Source organism: Girardinichthys multiradiatus, chromosome 7, assembly GCF_021462225.1.
Source record: "Girardinichthys multiradiatus isolate DD_20200921_A chromosome 7, DD_fGirMul_XY1, whole genome shotgun sequence".
Classification (NCBI taxonomy): Eukaryota; Metazoa; Chordata; class Actinopteri; order Cyprinodontiformes; family Goodeidae; genus Girardinichthys; species Girardinichthys multiradiatus.
Window position 1 is genome coordinate 42,592,043 of NC_061800.1, and position 27,968 is coordinate 42,620,010.

The following is a 27,968-nucleotide window of genomic DNA, read 5'->3' on the forward strand; positions in this document are numbered from 1 at the left end:
CATTGGAGACTACATCTTCTCACCTCTCTGGATGAATGTATCAACCAATAATTTACACTTAGGTCTCCTCCACATTTTTTATTTTTCATTTGCAGCTCAGAGTCTCAAAGACTTCTTAATTCCACACAGCCTTCATGGTTGATAGAGCAGAACCTTCAGCAGAATCTCCTGTGCCAAAGTAAGCTGAGAAAATGATTGAGAGATCCAGGCCTGGAAGAACTGTAGATGAACATTGATCATTTTTATTTTTACAAAGGAACCAGGAATCATCTCTGTTTGTTTGATTAGCCAATGACCAGAACCAGGCTCTCCCACTGACTGCAAATCAAAGTATCATTGTCTAATCAAACTGTACCCGATAAATCCACAAACGTGAAGGTATGAGTGGGCGTGTGCATGGTTGTGTGTTTCTGTGTTGCCCTGTGATGGACCGGCGACCTTTCCAGGATGGACCCTTCCTCTTGCTCAATGACCCCTGGAGAAAGGCCCCCTGTGACCCTGAACAGTAAAGCATGGATGGATGGATGGATGGATGATCAAACTGTAGGGTACTCTAAATCTGGCAGGAGATGACACACAGGAGTTTCTGATTAGATAATTTTGTTCTTGACACTAAACTAAAAAAAACTGACAGCATTCAGATAGAATCTCTTAATATCTTGGAGGTGCTAGCCGACAGCTTGAATACACCTGATCATCTTTCTGCTGCTGCTGTAGAAACCAGCCTGACTCAGTTCCTCTCTGATGTTTCTCCTCATAGACCCTCGAGGAAGATCCTCTCCTCGTCCCCATTCATCTCTGTTCCTCACAAAAACAAGATGCTGCCTGAAGCTGAGCTGAGTTAATAAGAGCTATAAAAGAAGGCGTGATGTTGTCGTGTCGCCCCCTGCTGGTCACCTGGGCACTGCTCATGTCCTCAGTCCAAAGCCAGAGCTGGAGGCCCTGCACAGGTACGAGCACGATGTCACAGTCTCTCAGGTTTCAGTATTAAAGGCGACCAAAGTCAGCCTGATGTATAATCAAATTTTGCGACTGCATGTGAATTCACACAAGAAGTTTTACTATTCAATCATTATGGATTAATAACACTAGATTCATGATTTCACAGCTTCTGATGTGAGGTCACATTCAAAAGGGTGATTATTTGTGAATACACCGATAAGTAAGCATTTTTCCCTGTAGCTGCATGTAAAGAAAACATTAAACACAGAACCGTGTTCTCCTTGACTCTCCCAGACCTGTGATAACTGCAGCTGGAAGCAGGTTTAGACCTCCATACATGAAGTCTCTGCTGTCTGATGGATCTTTGGATTTAATGTAGATAAAATCTTAGTTTCTTCATGACTGCACCACTCTGAAATAAATTTTCCTTATTCACTGAAGTACTCTCCAGTTTATGTTGGACTGACAATAAAACTGATTTAAATTCACCATGGGTCTGCAGCCTGCGGATCCAGAGCTGCATGCGGCTCTTTAGGGCCTCCGCTGCAGCTCTAACAAACTTTGGCCAAAAACTCTAACGAACTAAACAATGTTTTCAAATGTAACGGTGATTAAAAACCTAGCATTAGCAGTTTTTCTGTTGCATTTTCATGCAGTATATTCAAAGCATTTCTGCAACTAATGACACTAATAGAGTAAGAAATATTCTTTTTACAAAGTTTTTTTTTTGTCTTAGGTATTATAAAAACAGGTTATATTGTTCCGCAGAATCATTTTGCTTTTGTTGCTCTAAACAAATTTTGTTTGGCTGGACCGAAAGGAAAAGTGGTTGTTATGATGATGTTTACCCTGTCAAAAATTCGGGAACCTTTCTATTTAAACTACTCTCATGCCTACAGTTTGATCTCCACATGAATGGTTTATTTATCATGTAAATGTAGATATTTACATCATCTTTTGTCCAGTGTGCCTCTCGCTGCTGTAGGACTAACAGTTTTCCGTCACGTCACCTTGGAGAGCAGAGCACACCCAGGCTTTGATTCAACCCCATGAAAGTAAAGGCTCTCTTTAATGACCTGTTGCATCTCCTGCATAAAAATGACAGGTGTGGTCAACAAGGCTTTTAGTCACCCTGGGTTTAAGACATTTTCTGATTCAACGTAGAGTTTTCACACAGTGACTTTTTGTTTGTGGATAAAATTCTTGTCTAATTGACAGAGTGGTGATGTGGGCTCGTTAAAAAAGGTGGGAATCACCACAGTAACCAGTGACTCAGCATTATCTGAGTATCTGGTAGCTACATTACTCAGCAGCTAATAGAGGAAAGTTGATGAATGCTTGATTTTCAGGAAGTAGCTGCTTTGACTCCCTTCATGATTCAGAAACTTATGGATCCATGTTTGGAAGCAATGACTCAGTGGTGTTTCTGGTCTGACTTTGGAGGAACCCGGACCCACTCTTCTTTCCACCACCGCCTCAACTCATTGAGCTCTGGAGACATTTGTTTCTGCAAAGCTCTCTTAAGCTCTGGACTTTGGCTAGGCCACTGCAACATCGCGATTCTTTTCTTTTTCAGTCGTGAATGTGTGGCTGTGTTTGGGATCATTGTTCTGTTCATAACCCAGTTCAGGCCAAGGTTCTGTTGTTGGACAGATGGCCTCACATTTCACACCAGAATACTTTGGCATACAGAGGAGTTCTTGGTCGCCCCAAACATCTACAAGGTGTCCAGGTCCTGTGGAAATTTTCCGAGATCATGTTAGCATCATGCAGGAAACGTCTGAGATGAATCGAGATGTTTGAACCTAAACTGATCCGAAAACCTGGAATCAGTCATGTAAACTCTGTATTGCAGACTAGACGTTAGGTCACCCTGAGTCCAGTATCTTTACAGAAGGGAACAAATGTTCTCTGCAGTGGATCGTCCTCTGACGTGCAGCGGGATCGTCTCTCTCTGTGTTTTTATGTAGTTCAGACGTCTCTGCTGCTTTGCTTCTTTGAAATGTGAGCTGTGTTTCTGAACTTGTCGTCCCCTCCCTCCATTCAACCTGCATTGATCTGCTGCTGCACCAAAACACACAGACGGCCTCAGAGGAGCTTAAAGGGGAATTCCACCTGAAGCTGACGTCGGATAAAAAGATTTATCCTCCCTCGGCCGCTCTCTGTACTCCTCCTTTACATCTGGCGGTTTGAAGACAGAGATAAACTGGTGACGCCGCAGTTATTCAAACATTCACTGATGGGTTTTTTGCAACATTAATGAAGTCTGACTGTCTTTAATTAGCTTTAAAATATCAACTTTCAGGGAATTCAGTGACTTTTTAATAGTCAAATTCATTCTGTTCATCTGAAATCTGAGATTTTGAAGATTAACGTCCACCATTAGATCTAGGAGAGGATGGAAAATGAGCTGAAAAAACAACTAAAGTAAAAGAAAACTTAAAGACCTTTAGAAATCCTGGAGAAATATTGATCGTGGTTCTGGAGATTGAACCACACAGATTGGACAACAGAGATCATTCTGTCCTCTCTGAGCTCTATACCGTTCAGTTACTTGGACCAACAAGTAACTGAACATCATCCAACAAGATAAGATGTCCCGTTACCTTTTTCTTAATTACAGAGGCGTTTATAGTTCAGTAATTAGAAACTTTATACATTTTCAGTAACCTAAATGTTAAATGTAAGGACAGGATGTCATGCTTCATTTTACATATACACTCTCCAGCCACTTTATTAGGTACACCTGTCCAATTGCCTAGTGACTTAACCACTCACATGGTAGCAACTCCATGCGTTTAGGCCTCTAGATGCAGTAAAAACAACTTGCTGAAGTTCAAAACAAGCATCAGAATGGGAAGGAAAGTGGATTTAAGTGACTTTGAACCTGCATGGTCTTTAGTGCTGGACGGGCTGGTCTGAGTACCTCAGAAACTGCTGACCTACTGGGTTTTTCACACACAAACATCCCTCAGGTTTACAGTGAATGATCTAAACAAGAGAAAATATCCAGAGAGCAACATTTAATGAACAAAAATACCTTGTATCTCAAATAAACCACTTGTTACAGTCAAGGTATACAGAATACAATCTCTGAACGTTCAGGTTTGAAGTAGATGGTCTACAACAGCAACAGACCACACCAGGTACCCCCTCTATCTGCTAAGAACAGGACACTGATGCCACAATTAAAACAAGCTGCCCAAAACTGGCCGGCAACAGATTGGAGAAACATTGTTCAATGAGTTCCTTGATTCTAGATTTAATCTGCAACATGGGTCCAAAAATGTGTTCATAAATACAAAGCGCCTCAACATTTTTGCACATATTACTCCAGACTCCAGGCTTTCCTGAGCATCTGTATCCTGCTGACTTCACCTCAGCATAGAACCAGGCATACATGGTGTAGCAGCAAACACTGAAGTCATTTATCACAGGGATCTTTATCTGACCAGTCTGTGGTGACAGGAAGCTGAAACGTGTAGCTCTGGTTCTGTTTTTAGATCCTGCAACATCGAACAGAAGAGCACATCTGCCTGTGAGCTGATCGGATGATCTACAGCTGATGATACAGATCAATCTGAAAGAACGCGGACACGTTTATCAGCCTCTGTTGGAGGAAACAGATCTGAATCTGGTTTTGTTTCCTCCAGCTGCTGGTTTCACTTCACCTCTTTGAAAACCAGCTTTCAGGGATCTGAAATGAGCAGAAGCAGATAATCTGTCCACATCTAATCAGGATTTATTTTTAGCTCCAACAGTTTCCAAAACAACAGTGATTTTAATCAATAACAACCTGAAAACCAGGAAGCTGCTGCCTCTCTGGGTTCGATACTTTGGAGTGAGAAGGTCCAGGACCCGCTCCTGATTCTGCTGAATGAACTGATTCCTAACTCTGAATGACTTGGTGCTCATACTGAACAGCTTTCTAGTGCCTTGCAAAAGCAGTTTTACCTTGAACCTTTTCACGTTTTGTCATATTACACCCACAGATGTATGCATATTTTATTGGGATTTTATGCGATAAGAGAACACCAGGTAGCCCTCCAGTTCATAGAACCACCTTTTTCTTTTTGAGTATGTTTCTACCAGATTTCCATTAGAGACTAAATTATTTCCCACTTTTCTTTGCAAACAGCTAAAACTCAGTCAGATTGGATGGAGAGCATCTTTGATCAGCAGGTTTCAAGTCTTGCCACAGATTTCTAATTGGATTTGTGTCTGGACATTGACTAGGCCATCCTAACAGATGAATATGCTTCAATCTAAACCACTTTATTGGAGCTCTGGCTTTATGTTTAGGATCGTTGTCTTGCTGGAAAGGCCTCTAACAAGTTTTCTTTTGGTATTGTCCTGTATTTTGCTCCATTCATCTTCCTTTGAACTCTGACCAGCTTTCCTGTCCCTGCTCAAGAAAAGCATCACCACAGCATGATGCTGTCACTGCTGGTGTGTTCGGGTATTAGTTTTTAACTGCATACACGCCATTTTGCATGTAGTTCAAAAGTAAATTGATCTCGTCTGACCAGAGCACTCTCTACCACATATTTGCTTCTGCCAATCTGAACATGGGACCTCTTATTGCTTTCTTTCAATGATGGCTTACTTCTGGATTTAATTGTGAGGTATCAGAATTAAGGGGCCTGAAAACAAATGTAGGCTCAATGTGAAAAAATTAACTTCTTTTGCACGGCAATGTAACTGTTGTCTTTTCTAAGAAATACTTCTCAGCGTTCTGAAATCTTTTAGTTTGTTGCCCCAAAATGAATTCATCTCAGTGAGACCTGTGAGAATGTCTTCTTTTAGTCAAGAACAATCCTATGAAAGATTTTCTGCTTTTTGGATCGAATCTAAGCTGCAGAACAGACTGACGCCGTGGTTTCTCCTCAGACCTGCTCCCTATTGACCTGTTGTCCAGAGCCCTGCCACCTTCAGGACAAACCACGCCCACTCAGGTAGGAAACAGGAAGAAATAGCTGATGTGGACTTAAACACTTAGATGATCAGTGTTTTGTCCTAACAGGTGCAGATGGTTCAGTCCAGAGGGTCTAGAGGTATCAGACTGACCGGTCCAGTACCGACAGCTCTGAGTTTTGTTGCCTCCCAGGTCTTCACCAACTGTGACTATTTTCCTTCTGAGTTCTCATTGGTTGCCACAATAAAGATGCAGAGACTGAGGAAGAAGGTAAGCATCAGAAAATGTGATCTGATTCTGTCCTGTTGAGTCCAATTCAGGACTGCTTTCTTTCTGCTTTTAGACCAATCAGTACATCCTTTCTGTGGTGAAGGAGGGATCTGCGTCACTGTTGCTGGGGCTACGTGTCTCTGAGAACCGTCTTCACCTTCTGACTACACCCCCTGGTGCTGGGGGGCGTAGAAGGATAAGTTTTAAAAATGTAGGATTGGACGATAACAGATGGCACACCCTGGTTCTGGCTGTGACCGGTCATTACGTAACGTTGACCGTTGACTGTGGACTACCTGTGGAACTGTGAGTCTCTGCCTGGTTTAAACTGGTTCAGAATAGTTCAGACCATTTCAGACTGGTGCAAATTGTTCAACCCATAGACTACAACCAACCAGTTTAAAGGCAACATGCTGGCACTAACCGCTTCAACGCTGTTTAGAGAGGTGCTAACTAATTAAAATCTCTTTAAACCAGTTCAGGCTTGTTCAGATCAATTCAGACTGGCCAAACTGATCCATTACTGTTTAAACTGCTTCAAGAAAATTCAGGCTGTTTTTAACTAGTGCAAACTGGTTCCTGCATTGCAACCTCCTTAGACAGGCCACCTGCATACTGGTACAGCCATGAAGTAAGTTTATCAGCTTCACTTAATTGAGTCCCTGTTAAATCCAGAATATAATTTAATATTTTCTTTTGGACATAAAGCCCTTAAACATCAATCTCCGTTATACATCAGAGATCTGATTGTTCCATATGTTCCTAACAGAGCACTTAGTTCTCAGACTGCAGGTTTACTGGTGGTTCCTAGAGTCTCTAGAAGTAGAATGGGAGGCAGATCCTTTAGTTATCAGGCTCCTCTCCTGTGGAACCAGCTCCCAGTTTTAGTCCGTGAGGCAGACACCCTGTCTACTTTTAAGGCTAGGTTTTAAAACCTTCCTTTTTGATAAAGCTTATAGTTAGAGTGGCTTAGGTTATCCTGAGCTTTCTCTCTAGTTATGCTGCTATAGGCTTAGACTGCTGGAGGACGCTTTTCCTCGTGGCAGCTGGCCGCTCACACTGAGCCTGGTTCTGGTTAAAGGTCATACCAGAACAATAGAGGAAAGAGTGATTCAAGCACTCGCATTCTCAAAACAGCAAACTCTGCATACATATGGAATAAATTCACTTCTTTACCAAAATATAACAATCTATTATCAAAACATTTCAACTCCAAGTTAAAATATTTTAATTAACAAACTCTTTTCTAGGCTAGAACAATTCAACTAACACTTCCAAAAAAATAAAGTAATAAGGAAAACTAATGAACTATATACAAAAAACGGAAAGGGAACCAATAAAAAAGATGCAATGATATTACGGTTCAGTGTGGATATTTATGTGTGGGAACTAGGTTTTATTTTGAAAAATATGGAAGTTAGGTCAAATTAGTTTCAAAATAATTAAAAACTATTTGCATGTGTTCAAACAACCAATTCACAGGGCAAATCAGGAGGGTAAGTAAAACATTAGTTTACTGAAAAAATATTTTCATTAAATTACAGGTCCTTCTCAAAATATTAGCATATTGTGATAAAGTTCATTATTTTCCATAATGTCATGATGAAAATTTAACATTCATATATTTTAGATTCATTGCACACTAACTGAAATATTTCAGGACTTTTATTGTCTTAATACGGATGATTTTGGCATACAGCTCATGAAAACCCAAAATTCCTATCTCACAAAATTAGCATATCATTAAAAGGGTCTCTAAACGAGCTATGAACCTAATCATCTGAATCAACGAGTTAACTCTAAACACCTGCAAAAGATTCCTGAGGCCTTTAAAACTCCCAGCCTGGTTCATCACTCAAAACCCCAATCATGGGTAAGACTGCCGACCTGACTGCTGTCCAGAAGGCCACTATTGACACCCTCAAGCAAAAGGGTAAGACACAGAAAGAAATTTCTGAACGAATAGGCTGTTCCCAGAGTGCTGCATCAAGGCACCTCAGTGGGAAGTCTGTGGGAAGGAAAAAGTGTGGCAGAAAACGCTGCACAACGAGAAGAGGTGACCGGACCCTGAGGAAGATTGTGGAGAAGGGCCGATTCCAGACCTTGGGGGACCTGCGGAAGCAGTGGACTGAGTCTGGAGTAGAAACATCCAGAGCCACCGTGCACAGGCGTGTGCAGGAAATGGGCTACAGGTGCCGCATTCCCCAGGTCAAGCCACTTTTGAACCAGAAACAGCAGCAGAAGCGCCTGACCTGGGCTACAGAGAAGCAGCACTGGACTGTTGCTCAGTGGTCCAAAGTACTTTTTTCGGATGAAAGCAAATTCTGCATGTCATTCAGAAATCAAGGTGCCAGAGTCTGGAGGAAGACTGGGGAGAAGGAAATGCCAAAATGCCAGAAGTCCAGTGTCAAGTACCCACAGTCAGTGATGGTCTGGGGTGCCGTGTCAGCTGCTGGTGTTGGTCCACTGTGTTTTATCAAGAGCAGGGTCAATGCAGCTAGCTATCAGGAGATTTTGGAGCACTTCATGCTTCCATCTGCTGAAAAGCTTTTTGGAGATGAAGATTTCATTTTTCAGCACGACCTGGCACCTGCTCACAGTGCCAAAACCACTGGTAAATGGTTTACTGACCATGGTATCACTGTGCTCAATTGGCCTGCCAACTCTCCTGACCTGAACCCCATAGAGAATCTGTGGGATATTGTGAAGAGAACGTTGAGAGACTCAAGACCCAACACTCTGGATGAGCTAAAGGCCGCTATCGAAGCATCCTGGGCCTCCATAAGACCTCAGCAGTGCCACAGGCTGATTGCCTCCATGCCACGCCGCATTGAAGCAGTCATTTCTGCAAAGGATTCCCGACCAAGTATTGAGTGCATAACTGTACATGATTATTTGAAGGTTGACGTTTTTTGTATTAAAAACACTTTTCTTTTATTGGTCGGATGAAATATGCTAATTTTGTGAGATAGGAATTTTGGGTTTTCATGAGCTGTATGCCACAATCATCCGTATTAAGACAATAAAAGACCTGAAATATTTCAGTTAGTGTGCAATGAATCTAAAATATATGAATGTTAAATTTTCATCATAACATTATGGAAAATAATGAACTTTATCACAATATGCTAATATTTTGAGAAGGACCTGTAATTCTGCTTGGATTATAAGCTTCAGGTGTGCAGAGCTGCGGTTTCGATGCCTTCTTCTTCAGGCAGTGGGGGAAAACTGCTTAGTCCTCTCTTCCAGGGGAATCTCTGGCTCAGATTTCTTGAGAAGCTCGGAAAATAAGGTTAAGTCTGCCTGTCTTATGTCGAATCATGTAGATTTCAAGTCAGGTTCATACATTCTAATTAATCCTAACCATTGAACAGTGCAGTCAGATTCAATTATTTATTCAAATTTGTTAAAAAGTTTTTCTATCTAAGGAAACCCAGCAGATTGCATCCAGTCAGTGACTTGCAGCATTCCCTTCTCCTGGATGAGCATGTAGAGACAGTGGACAGTCACTGGCGTTGACTTTGCAGCAATCCCTCATACTGAGCATGCATGTAGCGACAGTGGAGAGGAAAAACTCCCTTTTAACAGGAAGAAACCTCCAGCAGAACCAGGCTCAGTGTGAGCGGCCATCTGCCACGACCGACTGGGGGTTTGAGAGAACAGAGCAGAGACAGAAAAAGAACATAGAAGCACTGATCCAGGAGTACTTTCTATGGGAAGGAAAAGTAAATGCTAATGGATGTAGCTCCTTTAGTGATTTCATCTAGGAAGAAAGAACAGATAAACTCTGAGACAGTTTTCAAAGTTACAGTATGAGAGAGAGCACATAGAGTTAGTCACAGTGAAAGCTCAGTCAGTAGCTATGTCTAGGAGAGACAGGCTTAAACACTGAAAGACAGGTCCTTGTGGATCATCGGTAGAGGGTGAGCATTAAGTTGTTGCCAGCAAAAGCTTGGATGATGTCCCCCTCCAGGAAGGTGCCACAGTTAAACACAGAGTCAGGCCAGGTGTAGCTTCTAGGAAGAGAAAAGAGAGAGAACATAAAGTTAGAAGCTGAAATAACAGCAAATAATGCAAAAGTGGAGAGTAGTAAGAGAATGCAGCAGTGATGGAAAGTGGTCATTATGTCCTCCAACAGTCTTAGCCTATAGCAGCATAACTACAGAGATAGCTCAGGATAAACTAAGGCACTCTAACTATAAGCTTTATCAAAAAGGAAAGTTTTAAGCCTAGCCTTAAAAGTAGACAGGGTGTCTGCCTCACGGACTAAAACTGGGAGCTGGTTCCACAGGAGAGGAGCCTGATAACTAAAGGATCTGCCTCCCATTCTACTTCTAGAGACTCTAGGAACCATCAGTAAACCTGCAGTCTGAGAACAAAGTGCTCTGTTAGGAACGTATGGAACCATCAGATCTCTGATGTATGATGGAGGTAGATTATTAAGGGCTTTATATGTGAGGAGGATAATTTTAAATTCTATTCGGGATTTAACAGGGAGCCAATGAAGGGAAGCTAAAATAGGGGAAATATGATCTATCTTTTTAATTTTCATCAGAACTCTTGCTGCATCATTTTGAATCAGCTGAAGGCTTTTAACTGCATTTTGTGGACATCCTGATAGTAAAGAATTACAAAAGTCCAGCCTTGAAGTAACAAATGCATGGACTAGTTTTTCAGATAAGCTTCTTACATCCGTTTTAAAACCTTAGGATTCAGGCTGTTTGAGTTTAGATTGAACTGGTCATAGGTGTTATGGATTGGAGCTCTGTCAGCCTCATCAACTGATTTCCTGTCTCTCAGTAAACAGGTTCAGTCCTTCTCTAGTACTTTGAGCACCCGAGGTTCCAGCTTCTTCATTGGCAGCAGAGGGCACTGGAGGGGCCGCTTCTCTGTGAGTCTATGGTCCAAATCAAAACCAGTATCAGATGGTTTTCCTGTAGAATCATTCTGGTTCTTTTGTTCTTAGGGTCTGCTTCGTCAGCTGGTTCTTCTTCCAGGCTCAGACGCCACGCCCAGACTTTGTCCCAACTCCGAACCCAGTCTGGCAGAACTGTCCATCCCTCAGGTCCTCAAGTCCTCCACACTCCAGCAAGACCAGCAAGGCTTGGTTTATCCATATGGTGAGAAGAAAAGCCAGCAGCTCATGGAGATCTTTATAAAATCAGTGCAGTTCAGTTAAAATTATAAAAATAATCTCCAAAGTCGCCTCGGTACAGTTTAAAGAGAAGACAAATTGTTTTGTCTAATCCAAAACAACCACTTTCTGTCTAATAGGGACAGAACTCAGTCCAGAAAACCTGAAGTAGATTCAGTCCAATTCAAGCCAACTAAAGCGCATCAGCTGATATCAGTATAGCTTATATGTGAATTAGGAAAAACATTGCTCTAGCATTGCTTTTTAATGCATTTAACATTGTAACATACAAAATGTGATCACTGGATAAACCAGGCTGTTACAGGCTTCTTTTAATGTGTCAAAAATATTCTGCGCTATGTGCGCCGCAGCTACATGTGCGCAACTGCTGCAGAATTGACAAGACTGTGAGTCAAATAGGATTCGACATTACTTATCTCATGCAATGCTAGGAGAATGCTTTGTTGGGCTGATGCAGATTCTCTCACCTCAGCATGCTCAATGCTTGAAACTGAAAGTGAAACGAAAGGGTTGTACCATCCCTCTCTCCAGACACCTCCTCCAGTTCCTCCAAGGGGAGCCCAAGGCGTTCCCAGGCCAGCCGAGAGACATAGTCCCTCCAGCGTGTCCTGGGCCTCCTCCCCTTTAATTACTCTCCCATGAAATTTAAGGTTGATTCAATCCTGGAAACATTGATAACTGCAGAGATTTACTGTAGATCAAGGATGCTGAACGGACTGAACTCACCTGTCTCAGCAGTGTTTGAACTGTGAAGCTGAATATTTCTCAGTGTTTCAGTACTTTCACTGCTTGTATGTGGGGTGTTTACAGTGTAAACCTGGAGCTGTGATGGTATCAGTGATTCGGTAACCTGAGCTCCAGACTGACTGACAGCATGAAGAACTGTTTGTTTATAAGTATCAAGCTTCTCCAGCTTCTGTGGTTCTGCCTATATCACATCTGTGGGAAACACTAACCCTGTCGGGGCCGGTAGTTCTGCTGGGTCGATAGTTAGATAGATAAATACGTTATTAATCCCCCAGGGGAAAATTCAGGTATCTCAGAAGCTCACGGGTGTAAAAACCAAATAACATAACATTAACAAGATGAAAACAACCACAACAACAATTACAACAAAAGCAACCAAGCATTAAAAGCTTAAAGAAGTGAGGAAATGCTGGAGATATTAATCCAAATATTAAAATATGATAAAAAGTAAAACTTATTAATAAATACATCGACTAATAAATAACTGAGAACTTATCGTAATAGTACTAATAATAATAGAGGGGCATCAGTCTATTGCACCGTGCCCATGTGGGGTGTCGGGGGCAGCAGCAACCACTATTTCAAGAGCCTCAGCCATCGACTGAGTTGTTAAACAATCTTCTGGCTGTGGGGAGGAAGGATCTCTTGTGCTGCTCGGTCCATGAACACAAGGAGATGAGCCACCCACTGCGACACTACACTGCTCTACCAGAATGTGGTGGAGCGGGTTGCTGGCATTGTCCCTGATGACTATCAGCTTACTCATCATTTGCCGCTCCCCCACAGTCCCCAGTGGCACTAGGCTCCCTCCAATCACTGACCCAGCCTTCTTAACCAGCTTATCCATCCGCTCTGCATCTCTGTCTGTGATGCTGCCTCTGCAACAGACTGCAGCATGTGAGGATCCTTGCTACTGCCGATTGATAAAATATATGTAGCATCTCCCCACAGACATCAAACGACCTTAGCTTCTTTAGGAAGAAAAGTAGACTCTGGCTAGGTGGATGCCCCTTCTTGTAGATCGCAATCACATTGGCCTGCCAGTCCAGCTTGTTGTCCAGGTGGACAGCTAAGTATTTGTAGGTCTGCACCCTCTCGATGCTGCTGCCGCAGACGTTAACAGGCTGCAGGGGAATTCTGGCCCTGTGGAAGTTCACTATCATCTCCTTGGTCTTGGACGTGTTCAGAAAAAGGTCGTTCCGCCCCCTCCAGTCACTGCAGGCCCTTACAAGGTCTCTGTACTCCCCCTCCTGCTCTTTCCGCACCAGATTACCAGATTATGGTTCTGGTGAAGCTGGATGTCTTTAAAGGGTTCCTGGTTATGGCCCCAGTTCTGGTTCAGGGATGGTCTGTGGCAGGTTTAGGTCCTCAGAGGTATAGCTGAGGATAAGTTGAAGGTTTGTCACCCCTGTTTGATGCATGTTTCCATGGCAATAGAGTGAGGTCAGACAGGTGAGGACAGGTATAGGTCGCAGTCAGGACATCTGCTAAAAGAGTAGTCTCACTTGTTCCTTTCTTTAAATCTTTTTGATCTCGGCTGTGTTGTGTCTCAGTTGATGAATTTGATTGATTGATTGGTCAATAATGTTGTGTCTGATCACAGACTTCAGTTTTCTCTTGCAGCCATCTTCATGAGTTTCTCTTCCAGGTTAATGATGACAGAGTTGATAAAGTTCAGCTGATTGAAGTTCAGAGATGATCCTGTCAGACTCCTCATGACTCATTGTTTATAAAAAGCCGTCTGAGGTGCGATTGATTTATGTACCTGCCTGCAGCGGAGCGTGTCGTGCAAACTGCAGTCGCCTGAACTTGACCTCAAATTTCTGAAGAGAACGTCACCAGAGATCACGTTTTTATCATCCATGAAAGAGTTTAATCCACCCAGAACTTTACAACAGAAAACACGCCCGATCCCACAAGAACCTCAGCCCACAGAAGGCTGGGATGCTGTGGAAGAAAGGTTTATTTTATTACAGGCAGCACAAAGTCAGGATATGTCATGTTCTGACTCATTTCATGTGATGTATAGATGTACGTCATACATTCCTGTATTTCAGGCTTGGAAATATTCTGGAAAACGTCAGGATGGGGACAGTTACGGGCAAATAATAAAGTTTCAAAATGCTATTAATATTTAAAACTCTATGAGAAGCAGAGATGCCCAGAGGAGCACCAGCTAAAAATTTCTTCAAAAATGTCAAGGAATCTGAAAGAATATGAAGGAAGAAGCCTAAGTTGGAAGCGCTGATCTCATTTATCAACAGCTGATAGAATCACGTAGAAAACCTTTGTCACGCTCTACAAAACAGTTACATTTACAAATGTTACTACACAGAAGAGCAACTTAATGTTAATCTTATCCAGAAGCAGCATCCATTTCTCTCAGCATGGAGGCATGTATGATGACCCGTCTTAAAGCGGAACTAGATATGGGTTAACAGTATATGTCATGTATTCTATAATGTTTCAAAATGTTACAATTTCAAAACTGCAAACAATTTCCACCAGGCGGCTCCAACAGTTTAAAGTCCTTTTAATTTTGTGCTAGAGAAAGTGTTGGAGTGACTTGAGTTTTCTTCAGGTGATTGGAGTATAGTGGACTCCAGTGCTGCCTCTCCCCCACCAGTTGCTGAAGAAAGAAATAAGCAACACGTTTTCCTTGCTTCCAACAACATTTTGCTGTCTGATAATATTTCTACTCAAGTAAAAACTGGGACTGGTGAGCCAGGAGGTAACACAGCTCTAAAGCTACCATTGGCAAGCTACCAACATGTTAGTACAACAGCTGTTGGCTGGCTACACGAGCAGATAGCTCAACTAACTAAACAGCTAATATTTACTTGTTATACTTCTGTTACTCTATAGTAGAGTAGAACAACAAAACAAGATACAATTCTGCACAGTAAACATGTTTTATTGAAAACTAATAATATATTTAATTTATGTTTTTTCTACATATTGGTTTATTCTGTATATGAAATTTACAGCATAATGCCAATCAATAACTGTGTACCTAAATTTCATAAAATTATAATTATCACTGCTATATTATTCTAGCAGCAGTAGGTTGTTTTTGCTTTGTGATTCAAATAAAAAAATTCGATCATTTTGAAAATGTATTTGTTTACATATGAAAACTTTGTGTACATATTGTGAAACTGTGGTAAAAAGAAGAAATGGGATCACTGCAGAAGGTGAAAACTGCATTAAAACCTTTATGGAAAGTTATTAAAGATTTTTGTTCCTTGGGTTCAGTTCAGCACCAGAAGGAGATTTCACCTCCTTTTGTATTTCTTTCAGAGGCTGAGGCCAGAGTGACTGGAGGCAATCGTCCTCCGTGTTCAGGACCAGAGAAAGGTCAGCTGTGGTTCAATGTCCAGAGGAAAGGTCTGTTCATCTGTGACGGGATGATGTGGATGACTCTGGTGCAGAGTGAGTCTGAAGATGATGACAGGATGAAACCTCACAGAACCTCATTCTGACAGTGCTGGCTCTGATTTGTTATATGGCACAAACCCATCATGTTACCCGAGTAAAGGCGTCATTTCATACGTCATCAATTAGTTTTTCTTTAATAATTCGTTTTAGAGATTCTGAAAAGACAACGGTCTCACTTATCTTCTTCTAATTTAACAATAATATCATGTAGAATAAGGAAAAATGTCTCCTCTTCAGACAAGGAGCGTCTGGACTATGTGGAGGACTACCAGGACCTGTACACCCACTCAGAAACCTTTGACGTGGAGGTCTTCTCCATCCCATCCGAAGGCCTGTTCATGGCCGCAGCCAACAGGTACCAGAACACCTCCACAGCAGGTCTCCATGACCTGAATGCCTTTATCTTCATTTTAACCGTCTGGTTTTCCTTTACAGGGACTCTCGACCCGGTTCTGGTATTTACAGATGGATGAATGGGTCGTTCCAGCTGTACCAGAACATCAGCACTCAGGACGCTCGAGCCTGGAAACACTTTACCATCAATGAGAAGGTGACAGTTGCTTAAACACGTCAGGATTATCTGTGGAAATACGTAGTGCAGAAGAGTCAGTAACCTGTGGACGTTCTGAAGCTGCTGTGGTTGAAACCAGATCAAAGGTCATGTGATTAAAATAGCCTTCAGACGTCATAATGAGCAGGATTCTGCTGCCTCACCTGGACCCAGAAAGAGTTTGATGCTTCTGTTGGGTGACCTGTGATCATGTGACCTGTGAAGGTGTGTTCAGGTACAGTCTCCTGTGTTCTCATTGTGTTGGTTTGTTTGCTCTGAGTGGAACACAGGTGTTAACACAAAGCTCTGCAGGTATTCACCTGGGCTGTGTACCAGCAGACCAGGATGGAAAGTAAAGATCGGGTCAGAGAGAGAAGATCCCAATATTTCAAAGAACCACAGACCCATATTTGTCCTGGAGTTCTGGTTCCATCCAGTTCTTTAGTCAGGTCCAATCCATTAGTTTTTATTTAAAAACATCTGTGGTTCTTTTTTTCTGTAAGGGAATCAGTTGTTTTTGTTTCATAATCACTGAGTGGCTCTGATGGTTTTGTAAACTTCTGTTTTAACGGGTTCTTCTGTGTCTCAGGGTGAATCGTTTCCTTCTAAATTACCTTTGATTAATGGACTCATCTTTTCCCAAATCCTTAGACGCTTGTTCTTAACTGTGGACATGGTGACTGAACTAAATAAATCTCCAAACCACTTCATCCATCACTCAACAGTTTTCTTGGTCGATGTTCAGAGTCCCAAACCTCTCAAACCAAGCACAGCCCGGGTCTGGCTCTACTAGTAGAGTAGTTTATCAGAACTTTCTAGAAGCCTACTGAAAGCCCTTCTCCAAGACTTGACTTTTTGTTTTCATGACCACAGAGGGCATTGTGAGTGGAGTTGATTTCAGATACTGAAGGTCTGAACATTTTTGAGGCTGCTGTGGTTTGATGCAATGTCAGACAGAGAAGCAGGACCAGTCCTGTAAAGTTACATAGTTGGGTGATGTTCCCATTTTCTTTCAGAAGGTGGCCTGGAGAGAATCTTACAACTGTCAGAGATCACATGACTTTCTTGAGAAGGTTTGCTCCAGATTGTTGGGAAGGAGGTTCTGATTGCTCTCAGATTAAGGGTGAGCAGTCGGGTTTTCATCCTGGTCATTGACCATTGGAGCAGAGTTCCACTCTTGTAGAGTTACTGAGGGGGTAATGAATAGATTGACGGATGGAAGGAGAAACCCTGGTTCTCTAAGCATATTCAGAGTCTAAACTGGTTTGTGTTTCATAACAGAAGGGCTAACATATAGTTAAAACCAGTGCTCCTTCTGGTTTATTTGGCAGAGACAAACTCCCCAACAGTTAACAATAAATCACGGAAACAAGGGAAGGAACTGGTTCATCGATTCGCTCACAGCAGTTAACTAAGAACAGAAGATTTGAGATCAGACCTGGAACTGGCTGTACTGGGATCCCACCAGTCTGAAGGGCATCATTATCTCTTTGCATTGTATTAAATAGTCTTTACTGCAGACAAATAATAATTTAACAATAATAAGTGATGTGATGCTGAAACAGAAAGTGTTGTGTCTTTCCTTCTTCAGGTTTTCCTGGTGGTGGCGGACATCAGGAAGGTAGAGCCTGAGCTGTCAGTCATCTATCGGTGGAATCGGCGGCAGAAGCGTTTCCTTCGCTATCAGACTCTGGAGACTCACGCTGCTCAGGACTGGGAGGCCTTTCAGATCCACAACAACAGCTTCCTGGTGGTAGCCAATCACAGGCGAGGTGAGCTGGAAGGAAACATGATCCACACAGTCTGTGAAACAAGAAAATCTTCTGAAATAATCAGGTACAAGGCTGAAAGTAAGAGCAAAAGCAGCAAAAGAGAAAGCTTGGAGAACTGTGGGTCAATACTTGAAAACATTACAGTAAACAATTAAGGTTTTAAGCAAGACTGAAAACGAAAACTTTCTGATAGAAAGTCCAAACAAATGAGGGTGTTAGGATTGGATATGAAGTCTTCACTTCATTTTATGTGCAGATGCACTTCCAACTGTTCTCAGAAGCAGTTTCGTTCTTATGAGGCTGTTTTGATGCAGTTTGGAAGAGATGATAGCTTCAGTCTTCTTTTGGAAGCAACCATCGACTGCTAACATAGGAAGACAATGATTTCCTGGATATCTGTCATTCTTTTATACCAATCAGTTTGCTAATTAGATTGATAGATGGATTTCAGCTGGTCTCTTTTAGAGCGTCATCTTTGCTGATGATATAACTGTATTGACATGAAGTTAGCTGATCAGTTTGGGTTTAAAATACTTTCATTAATCTCCATCTAATCGCTTTGCACAGTAGTCTAAAGAAACTGTGAACTGTCAGCACAGAAACTAAAGCAAGACCAAATACTTTTACATGGCTGCAGAAATGTTTTGACATAATTGAAGATGGGGTTCGTCCAACCCTAATTCCAATGAAGTTGGGACACCAAAAAACACGTGTTTGGGACATTTCACAGGTGAACAGGTTAATTGGAAACAGGTGAGTGTCATGATTGGGTATAAAAGGAGCACCACTGAAAGGCTCAGTCGTTCACAAGCAATGTTGGGGCGAGGTTCACCACCTTGTGAACAACTGCATGAGCAAATAGTCCAACAGTTTAAGAACAACTTTTATCATTGTACAATTGCAAGAAATCTTATTTTTTAATAGGGATATCATCAGTGTTGAAGCACCCTCCCAAGGGGTGTTCTGCGTGTTCGTTTATTCACCGTAAGCTGAAAGAATTCACAAGACATTATAATAAATCACACGGAGACAGCTGTATGTTATTCAAGTACCTGGCCAGGGGAAGCTCTCTCAGGTGGTAACACAACACACACCGAGACGACTTCAGAGCTTCTCACTGGGGCCATTGCTTTTATTGAAACACAGATGAAAATGAACAGCCCCTGTTTACAGTTTTTTTCATACATATGGTTTCATACAGACTCTTCAGGCTTACCATATTTGGACAGCTATTGTCCTGCACCTGGACTCTGCTTTTCTGCTGATATGAGAAGGGAGTACTTGGCCAGTTAATCTTTTCACATCCTTTCCCACCACTACAGCTCTTCAGTATTTTCCCTGCTTCACCACTAACACAGACTTATACATTTTATTTCCCACACTGGTTATGAACATAATAATAACACACTGGTTATGAACATAATAATAATTAATGCACACACATAATATATCTCCACATCAGCTACCGTCCATAATATCACCAAAAAATTCAGAGAATCAGGGGAAAAACCCTTGAGAATCATCATCAGTGAACACAGTTAATTGCTAGAACTACAATTTAAAACTTTACCCCGCAAAGGCCAAAGCCATATATCAACAACACCCTGAAACTGCGCCAGCTCCTCTGGACCTGAGCTCATCTGAGATGGACTGATACAAAGTGGAAAGTGTGCTGTGATCTGATGAGTCCATGTTTCAAACTGTTTTTGGAAATCATGAGCGTCATGTCCTCCGGGCCCAAGAGGAAAAGGATTATTTGGAATGTTATCAGAGCAAAGTTCAAAAGCCAGAATCTGTGATGGTTAATGCCCATGGCATCATGGGTAATTGGCACATCTGTGAATGCACCATTAATGCTGAAAGGTACAGACAGATTCTGGAGCAACATCTGCTGCCATCTAAGCAACGTCTTCTTCAGGGACGTTCAGCTTCTTTCAGCAAGATGATGCCAAGCCACGTTCTGCACGTGTTCCAACAGTCTGGCTTCGTAGTAAAAGAGTTCTGGTTCTGGACGGGCCTGCCTGCAGTCCAGACCCGTCTCCCATTGAAAATGTGTGGTCCATTATGAGGCACTAAATACGACAACGGAAACCCTGGACTGTAGAGCAACTGAAGTTGTTCATCAAGCAAGAATGGGAATAAATTTATCCTAGAAAGCTTCAACAATTAGTTCCTGAGTTCCCAAACGCTGATTGAGTTTTAGAAGGAAAGGAGATGAAACCCAGAGGTGAACTTGGTTCTGTCCAGCTTTGTTGGAACGTGTTGCAGGAATCAAATTCAAAATGAGTGAATATTTAAAAAAACAATAATGTTTATCAGTTTGAACATTAAAAGTCTTGCCCTTGTAGTGGATTCAACTGCATATAGGATTTGAAAACCATTGTATTCTGTTTTTATTTGCGTTTTACAAAACGTCCCAAATTCATTAGATTCGAGGCTGTAGATGTTGTCGTGACACAGTTTAAAACCAAAGACATCAGTGAATCAACACCTGCAGAGTTTAACTTATAAAACACATTTTTATTTCTTCATCAGAGCATTTTCTGAAAAACGTTATATTCCAGAGGCGTCTGTAATCAGACGTGTAAAATAACAAGCTGCAGTGTGGTCAGGTTCAGCTGTCACTGCTGGTGAACTGTAACGGGATCAGAGATGCTGATCATTCTGTGGTGAGTTTATTTGTTAAGAGCTTTAAAACTATTTGATGTTAGGAAAGTTGTGGTTTTTAAGCTGATAAAACATTTTCAAGTTCAGAGAGCGCTGCTATCTCCTGGCCTGTGGACCTGCAGCCACTTCAAACACACCTTCACCTGCACGTTCAAATGTTTCCTGTGGAGATAAAAACAAACTCACTGGTCCAAAGAGATTGTTTATGATCTGACAGGAAAGAATGCAGGTGAACTGGGATCAGATCACAAACTGTAGAACACCATCTGAGACTGATCACAGTGTGAGAAAGAAACGTTTACCTGAAGAACATCATGAAGCTTCAGTTCAATCAGCACCCCATAACAAATCCCAGTATAACCAGTTCAGCTGTCCACCCTGATCGTGAGTTAGTGGAGTTAAGATGTTGGAGGTGTTTGCTGAAGGTACCGAGACCCTGCCCTGCTTGGCTAGCGTCTGGTAGCTTGTTCAACCATGGTGGAACCACCAATAAGAATAGTCTGGACTGAGAATGGCATAGGGATGACATTACTAGCCGAAGTTTCAGAAAGAGCATCACCCTGACTGACTTTAAACAGCTACTGCTATCATTAATTTACTCAGGTTGTCGAAATATAACCAAATCAGAAGATGACACAGATTCGATGCACAGAATTAGATTGAAATGAGGTTTTATTGTTCCAACTTAAGTAGACCTTGATTAGAGTTGTTAGAAGCCAGAGGATGAGGAAGCCCCAAGGATCCGAGCAGAGAGAGAGTGTTCTGGCGGTGGAAATATTTACAGTGCAGATTTCCTGAAGAAGAGTTCCATATGGCGACAGGCAGGCAGACAGATGGGCAGATCGACAGGAAGGCAGGACAACAAGCGATCAGGCAGGCTGACAGAAGTCCACATAACAGAGACTATGTTCCAGCAACAGACTGTGTCAGCAGCTGTCTTAAAAAGCCATGAGCTCATTAGCTGGATGAGTTGCAGCTGAGAACAATGAAGTGCCAGAACCAGCCAGCAGAGATCTCACAACTGCAGAGCCAAATGTTCATCTTTAGGCAGCATCAGATAATAGATTTTGGCATCTGCTGTATGAGGAGCCTGGGTTGGTTCATGAGGAGTGGAAGTTCAGGCACAACTTCTTCTTTTCTCAGCGCAGTGATGTCTTACTGTGTTTTTTCAAGAATCTGATCCCCTTATCCAAGTGGATATTTAAAAGGCAAGATAAAAACGTATTTTAATCATCAGTACAGATAAGTGTCATCTGCATATCTGTGATACAATGCCATGTGAACTGATAACCAGACCAGAGCCTGACACTGCAAAGATAAGGTGACCGAGCACTCAGCCCTGTAGCACTCCCTATCAGAGATGGCGGCTCCAGGTTTAACATTCTAACTTGAGTCGCACGTATGTCAGAAAAATAAAATACTTAAGACTCGACTTCGACTTGTAGTCCGAGACCCGAGTCTTAGTACCAGTTTTTATCTCATGTAATGAAGAGTGAAAGGAAGCTGGGATGTGAACTCCAGACTGCAGCTGCTGCATATTTTACTGTGAAAGGATGAGCTTAATTATTAGCCAGTGGCATTGGTGGATTATTATGGGATGTTAATGGCTCATAACAAACTGTTCCTGTTAGCTGTAGCTTCATATGAATGACCACCTAAATGTCTCTCCAATTTAACACTGTATTTGAGTTTGGATAAATTAAGAACAAAATAAACATAACTTACCACCAACAGTCTCTTGCTGCTAAGCTAGCATCAACATTACAAGGACACTTCCATCTTAAAATATGAAAATAAAAGCACATTATATTCCATTCATTCTGAGGTTTAACACCCATTATTGTTTTTCTCAGAGCATAAATGCCTATTTATATTTCTAATAGGGTAATTATTACACATGATCATTTTTAAGCTAGAATAGAGCAGCCCTTGGCATTTTTTTTGGATGGTAAATTAAAAGATTAAAAGATAACTGTCATAAATATTCAAAGATTTAAAATATAATTATTGAGAGTTGATGTAATAATTTAGGCCAGTGGGCAATCCTTACAGGTTTGGATTCCTAACATTCAGTGATGCGGGGCCAGAGATGACCTATATGTTGGGAATTTAATAGAAAATATTTATTTTAGTCATTTGAGACTTGAGACTTGACTTGGACTTGTGAACATCTCCACTCTTTATGCTATGAGATGAAAAATTTCATTTTTTTTTTTTAACATTTTTCTAAAATATCAACTTGTACTGCTACAGTTTTAACTTTTATAATATGGCTTTTTTTATTATTATTATTTTTCAGTGAAAATAAATTAGGCTCATTATAAGAGGTGCAGCACAGTTGTTTGTCATCATGGTTTTATGGGCTGGGGTTTATGGCCTGTACCATCATCAGCCACCAGGGGGCAGGCAAATGTTTGTTTTCGGGTGATAATATGATAAACTATGCCTGTTTGTGTCTTTAGCCAGAGACTCCAACCATAACATCCACAGTGTGATCTACAGGTGGAACCCTGACACAAAGGTAACAGTCGCTGTCCTGATGTCCACACAGTGAACATGAGAAGATGTCCAACACCCTCTCCTCAGCTTCTTGTTGCATCTTTTTAATCCTGACTGTCTCCAGTTTTTCCACTGTTTGAGTTCTTTGTCCTTCTTTCCTGCTCCAGCTGTTTGAGGTGAACCAGACTCTGTCCACATCTGGAGCATATGACTGGGAGTTCTTTACCATCGGACCATACCATTTCCTGGTGGTGGCAAACACCTTCAACGGTCAGACCACCACCATCAGCTCCACCATCTACGTGTGGCTGGACGGGTGTTTCCGGGCCTTCCAGAACATTACGGTCAGTGTTCAAGGTCAGATGTCAGATGCAGCTTTGGGTCAGGGCTGCAGGTCAGCAGGAGTTTGTTTGCGAAGCATCCTGGTTGTGGAATGAAATTCACCTCAACGTTTTAAACTTTAGCACCCTCTAGTGGTGAAGTTCAGACATAAACTGTCAAACTGAATGAGCTTCTTGAACCTCTGATGATGTGATGACACACAAACCTAAAAATGACCATCAGACACACTGTGTGACTTCACACACAGGCTGCTTCTGATTGGAGCAGGTGTACAAAGTAAGAGCTTATGCTGATCCCTGGGTTTAGGCTGTCAGGCAGAGTCTCTTCCTTAACTTTGTGGATGGCAGCTGCCTTCAATACAAACTGAGAGCTCCTTTATCTCAGAGAAATCTAATTCTGACCCACTTTAAACGTTTATTCTGGCCGATCCAGTGAGAGTTTACAAGTGTAAATCCAGGTCTTAACTTCCTTAAACAGATTAAGGATATAAATAATGAAACAGATTCTAGGAAGAATAGTCTAGTACCCTTGCATCTAGGCTCTGATACGAGTGTGAACACAGATGTGTTCTGGAGCACCTTGAAGAACTACCTGCTGGCCTAATGGGACTCCACACCTGCAGCAGCTGCTTGTTTTTCTCCAGTCTGTCTGTAATAAACCTCGTGAAACAACAATAAAACCTTTAATGTGACAACAGAAGTCAGAACATGAAACAAAGTCAGCAGCAGATTTATAGAAATACATTTTTATTCTGCCTGCTGGGGCTGATAAAAAGACAAGTTCAGGAAAGCTGCAGTGAGTAATTAATGAGAGGGGGAGAGGGATTTTCCAGCTTAGGCCTAAAGAAACTTTTACTGCATTTTTCAAACCACAAAAACATATTAAATCCTCCTGCTCTGTAATCCAACCTCTTAAAGCAGCACACAGCCTCACACACCTGTCTCTGCTACTCATATTTCTAAACAGACATGTACAGTTTGATTTTCATTGGCATTTATTGATTAACATCAGGAATAAAATCTCCATCCGGGCGCCCTCTACCTGTTACAGGAGTCACTGCATTCAACTATGCAAAAAACCAAAACTAATCTAGGAAACAGTTTCTACACCGTTACCTCTAAGCATAATCTTTTTATTATCAAAAATGAATGACACACACACGATATGCCTAATGTTTAAATCTTATGAAGCTTCTCAGCATTGATTTAATGAAGCTCAATTAGTCTTAGCCACGCTCCTGCTATAACATATTTTATAAATAAATGTTCAGTTTCTTGTGTTCCCAGGGACTTTCTGGAGTAAGAGATAAACTTTCTTGAGAAAGCTGTTGTCTTGGTTTTAATTTCAGTCTGAAGTCTCAGATTAAATCTGGCATCTTCCCTTAGAGATATGATGAACTGTGACTGCTTTAATCTGTCACATTTTGACCACCTTCCCTCTTCACTGTGTTTACTTGGGGACCCTGCATCAGCTTGTTGGTCTAAGAGTAGATGTTTATGGTTCGTCCTCCGGAGAACAGGAAGGAAATTACAACTAAAACTGAACTCTAATCAGTTAATTTTAAATCCGGTGTTTGAACTTAGTGTTTCTCCTCAAAGCAGAAAGGTTTCAGGTCAGTTTTCTGTTCTGTCCGTATAAAATGTTTGCTTCATCTCTCTGCAGACGGTCGGAGCAACGGATTGGGAGATGTTCCAGATCGACGACAGGTTCTTCCTTGCCGTCGCCAACAGTCAGCAGCTCTCCAGCCGAGGGCCGAGTCTCTACAACATCAACTCCACCGTGTATGAGCTGAACATGTTCACCCAGACCTTCATCCGCTTCCAGGACATCCTGACTTATAGGTCAGCTTACCTGTTCTTTCTATGCTCATTACCAGTTCTTTATCTATTGATTACAAGTTCAAGCTTTGTACGTTACGCTTCATTAGCCCTTTTACGTATTTATTCCCTGTTTTATACCCTGTTGATTACCAGTACGTTACCTGTTTAATACTGTTCCTTATGTTTTCTTACCTGGTCATTACCTGTTTTTTACCTCTTTATTTCCCTTTTTTTTAATAGCTGTTTATTGTTGTTTATCTCGCAGTTAGCTGTTTTTTATGAATGTGTTTCTTTATTTCCCGTTCATTACTAGTCATTATCAGTCCATTATCCATCTGTTACCATTGTTACATATCTATTACTTGTTTATAACATTTTGATTACTGTCCCTTATCTCTTGTTGGTTGCCTGTTTTTTACTGTAGTTACTTTCTTCTTTTCATAATTTTTGTTATCTCTTGTTACTTGTCTTTTACCTGTTTGTTACATGTTAACTACATGTTAATTACAGTTTATCTTATTGTAAATTATTCATACTGTTTGTTATCTCTTCATCACCTGCTTGTTGTCTATTATCTATTCAATATCTGGTCATTACTATTCTTTACAAGTATTTTATTTATTTGTTAGCTGCTCATTATTTGCCTTCTGCTACCTGCAGTGAAATGTAACTGCTGCAACACCAGAGACTCATTAAACCTAAACATGTGATGCTGATTTCATTTAACTTTTGCCTAACTTAACTTTGCTTGAATTGATCCCTTGCATAAACCTTCACAATTACAGTCTTTATTTTATTTCAGAGTTTCCATCAGATTTTAGATGTTAGCTGTTTCCAAGTCTGAATAAATTAAAATCTTCCAGTAATCAGTTTATTGTTCAACTGAAAATTGTTTTAAAATGAAAAATCTGATTAACCCTTTAAAGTTTGACTGTTTGTTGTGCTCAGTGCGGTGGACTGGGAGTTTTTTACCATTGGAGACGAGAAGTTCTTGGTTGTGGCGAACTCTCACGATGGCAGCTCGTACTCTCTGAACAGCGTTGTCTACAGGTGCTTTGAGCTCATCCATACCTGGGCAGGTGTTGTATCTGATTCCATGTGACCAGCGGTGTGTGTGTGTTTAACAGGTGGCAGGGCTACGAGGGCTTCGTCCCTGTTCACAGTCTGCCCACGTTCGGCTGCAGAGACTGGGAACACTTCACCACTGATCAGGGCTCCTTCCTCATCTACTCCAGCGCCACCTCCAGGCTCAGCAAGGTGTTCAGACTGAGAACTTACTGAAGGTGTCTGAGTTCAGCTGGACCAGTCAGCTGCTGACAGGATTGCTGACTTCTCCTCTCTGTTAGCTACAACCTCAAACTCTCTGAAGAAAAAACTTTATTTATACAAGAAGCACTTTTTAAACATAATTATGATAAGCTCTGCTGACAAGAACATCAATTTCATTGAACTGTTTAAAATGATCAGAACCTACGTGAACTTGGTCAGTACTTTGAGCTGCAGCAACTGTTCAGTTTGAACACAACAACTCTGGGCCCGCTTTTCAATGATCCGTGATTGTCCAGAACTCTGTCTTCAGTTCTGATCATCGCAGACATCCCAGAGAGCTGCAGATTGATTCTTGTTGAGGTTTTTCACACTGCATTTTTTCTGCTTCCAATATATCAGTCCGTTCTGCTGCCGTTAAATCTGCCAAGCAGACAGGTTGTTGGTTGTTCCACAACAGTTTTAGCAAAAAGAGAAAAAATTATTTATAAACTAATCAATGTAAAAAAAAAACATCCTGAGAAAGCAACACATTAGGAGGTTAAAAGCTGAGATTCCTATTTAAGTGTACTTTTTGTGACCGAGAATGGACCAAAGGAAGGGGACATGGGATAGGTAGACAAACGATGAGGTCCAGGACAATGTGGTACGAAACCACAAGCACAAAATCCAGTTGTGTGTTGTCCATCTTGTTAACAAATAGCAGGACAAGGTCTTCTCAGTCGAGCTTTGTTTGCCTTTGGTTTCTTTTTACCACTGGACTGGAGGTGTGGTGCACTTTACTTCACAACATCCCTGCGATTCCACAGAACAGTGGAAACATAAAGCATACAGATTACCCGGGATTTCTTTTACCCAGGTAAAGAAAATCCCATATATTTAAATTCAGGGACATTTGGTAGAAATGGGGCTCAAGCATATGCCTAAATAGAGAAAACATTCTGCAAACAAGCAAATCCAGATGGATGAAATGGGAAGTATGCATAAATTCAAGAACATTTCCTTTCCTTTTTTTTTCCAAACAAAATCCAATGGAGCACAGATGAGGGTAAACCAGACCCCATCTCATCACCTCATATCATCTCATCATCTCATAATGTCTCCATGTGGGAAAAAGAGGAACTTTATGGAAAGTTAGTTGGAGATGCTCCTAAATGAGAAACTCTCTGTAGGTGTTTCTGTTGGATCACACATAAAATACAGCCTAAAATGTTCCTTTAGGTCTGAAATTAATGACTTTATCAGATATTTTTGTAAAGGATGTTAAATATTCTGAGTAGTGAGTTTTTGTGATGAGTTCTTTAATAATCTCTTTGCTTGCCCGTGTTTCAGCCACAGTTTGTCCGGTTTGTTTTTCTAATTGCATTTATTTATTGATCTGTGTTTTTGCTGCTGGACGGTAAACTCACTGATCTGAGATCAGATCTGCAGGGTGTCAGAAATTTTTTTAATGAAATCATAAACCCATTTTGTCCTCGAAAGAGAGAAAGAAATTCTTAGTTTATTTTGAAGTCAGTTTTTTTTTTCTGTGAAACGTTTTCTAATACTGTATTTAACATGAACATAAATATTTAAACTTTTTATT

The 27,968-nt window shown here is 41.3% G+C and overlaps 1 protein-coding gene across 1 annotated transcript; it reads left to right on the top strand.

Moving 5' to 3' along the window:
- The first annotated feature begins 156 nt into the window (after positions 1–156).
- LOC124871632 (thrombospondin-type laminin G domain and EAR repeat-containing protein-like) lies at positions 157–27,953 on the top strand. The gene is made up of 15 exons (XM_047371091.1): positions 157–950; positions 5,833–5,897; positions 5,966–6,127; positions 6,201–6,433; positions 10,928–11,018; positions 11,094–11,247; positions 15,330–15,461; positions 15,705–15,822; positions 15,903–16,017; positions 17,609–17,789; positions 22,919–22,977; positions 23,123–23,299; positions 24,960–25,138; positions 26,066–26,167; positions 26,245–27,953. The coding sequence occupies exons 1-15, from the start codon at positions 869–871 to the stop codon at positions 26,396–26,398; spliced, it is 2,004 nt and encodes a 667-aa protein (XP_047227047.1). The 5' UTR covers positions 157–868; the 3' UTR covers positions 26,399–27,953.
- The last annotated feature ends 15 nt before the right edge of the window (positions 27,954–27,968 follow it).

Bases quoted from the DNA above. Each gene is read 5' to 3' on its own strand.
- LOC124871632 (XM_047371091.1), top strand. From the start codon at position 869: ATGTTGTCGTGTCGCCCCCTGCTGGTCACCTGGGCACTGCTCATGTCC. The intron at 15,462-15,704 runs GTGAGTCTGAAG...TCTCCTCTTCAG, and splicing joins GTGGATGACTCTGGTGCAGA to ACAAGGAGCGTCTGGACTAT. The intron at 22,978-23,122 runs GTAACAGTCGCT...TTCCTGCTCCAG, and splicing joins GGTGGAACCCTGACACAAAG to CTGTTTGAGGTGAACCAGAC.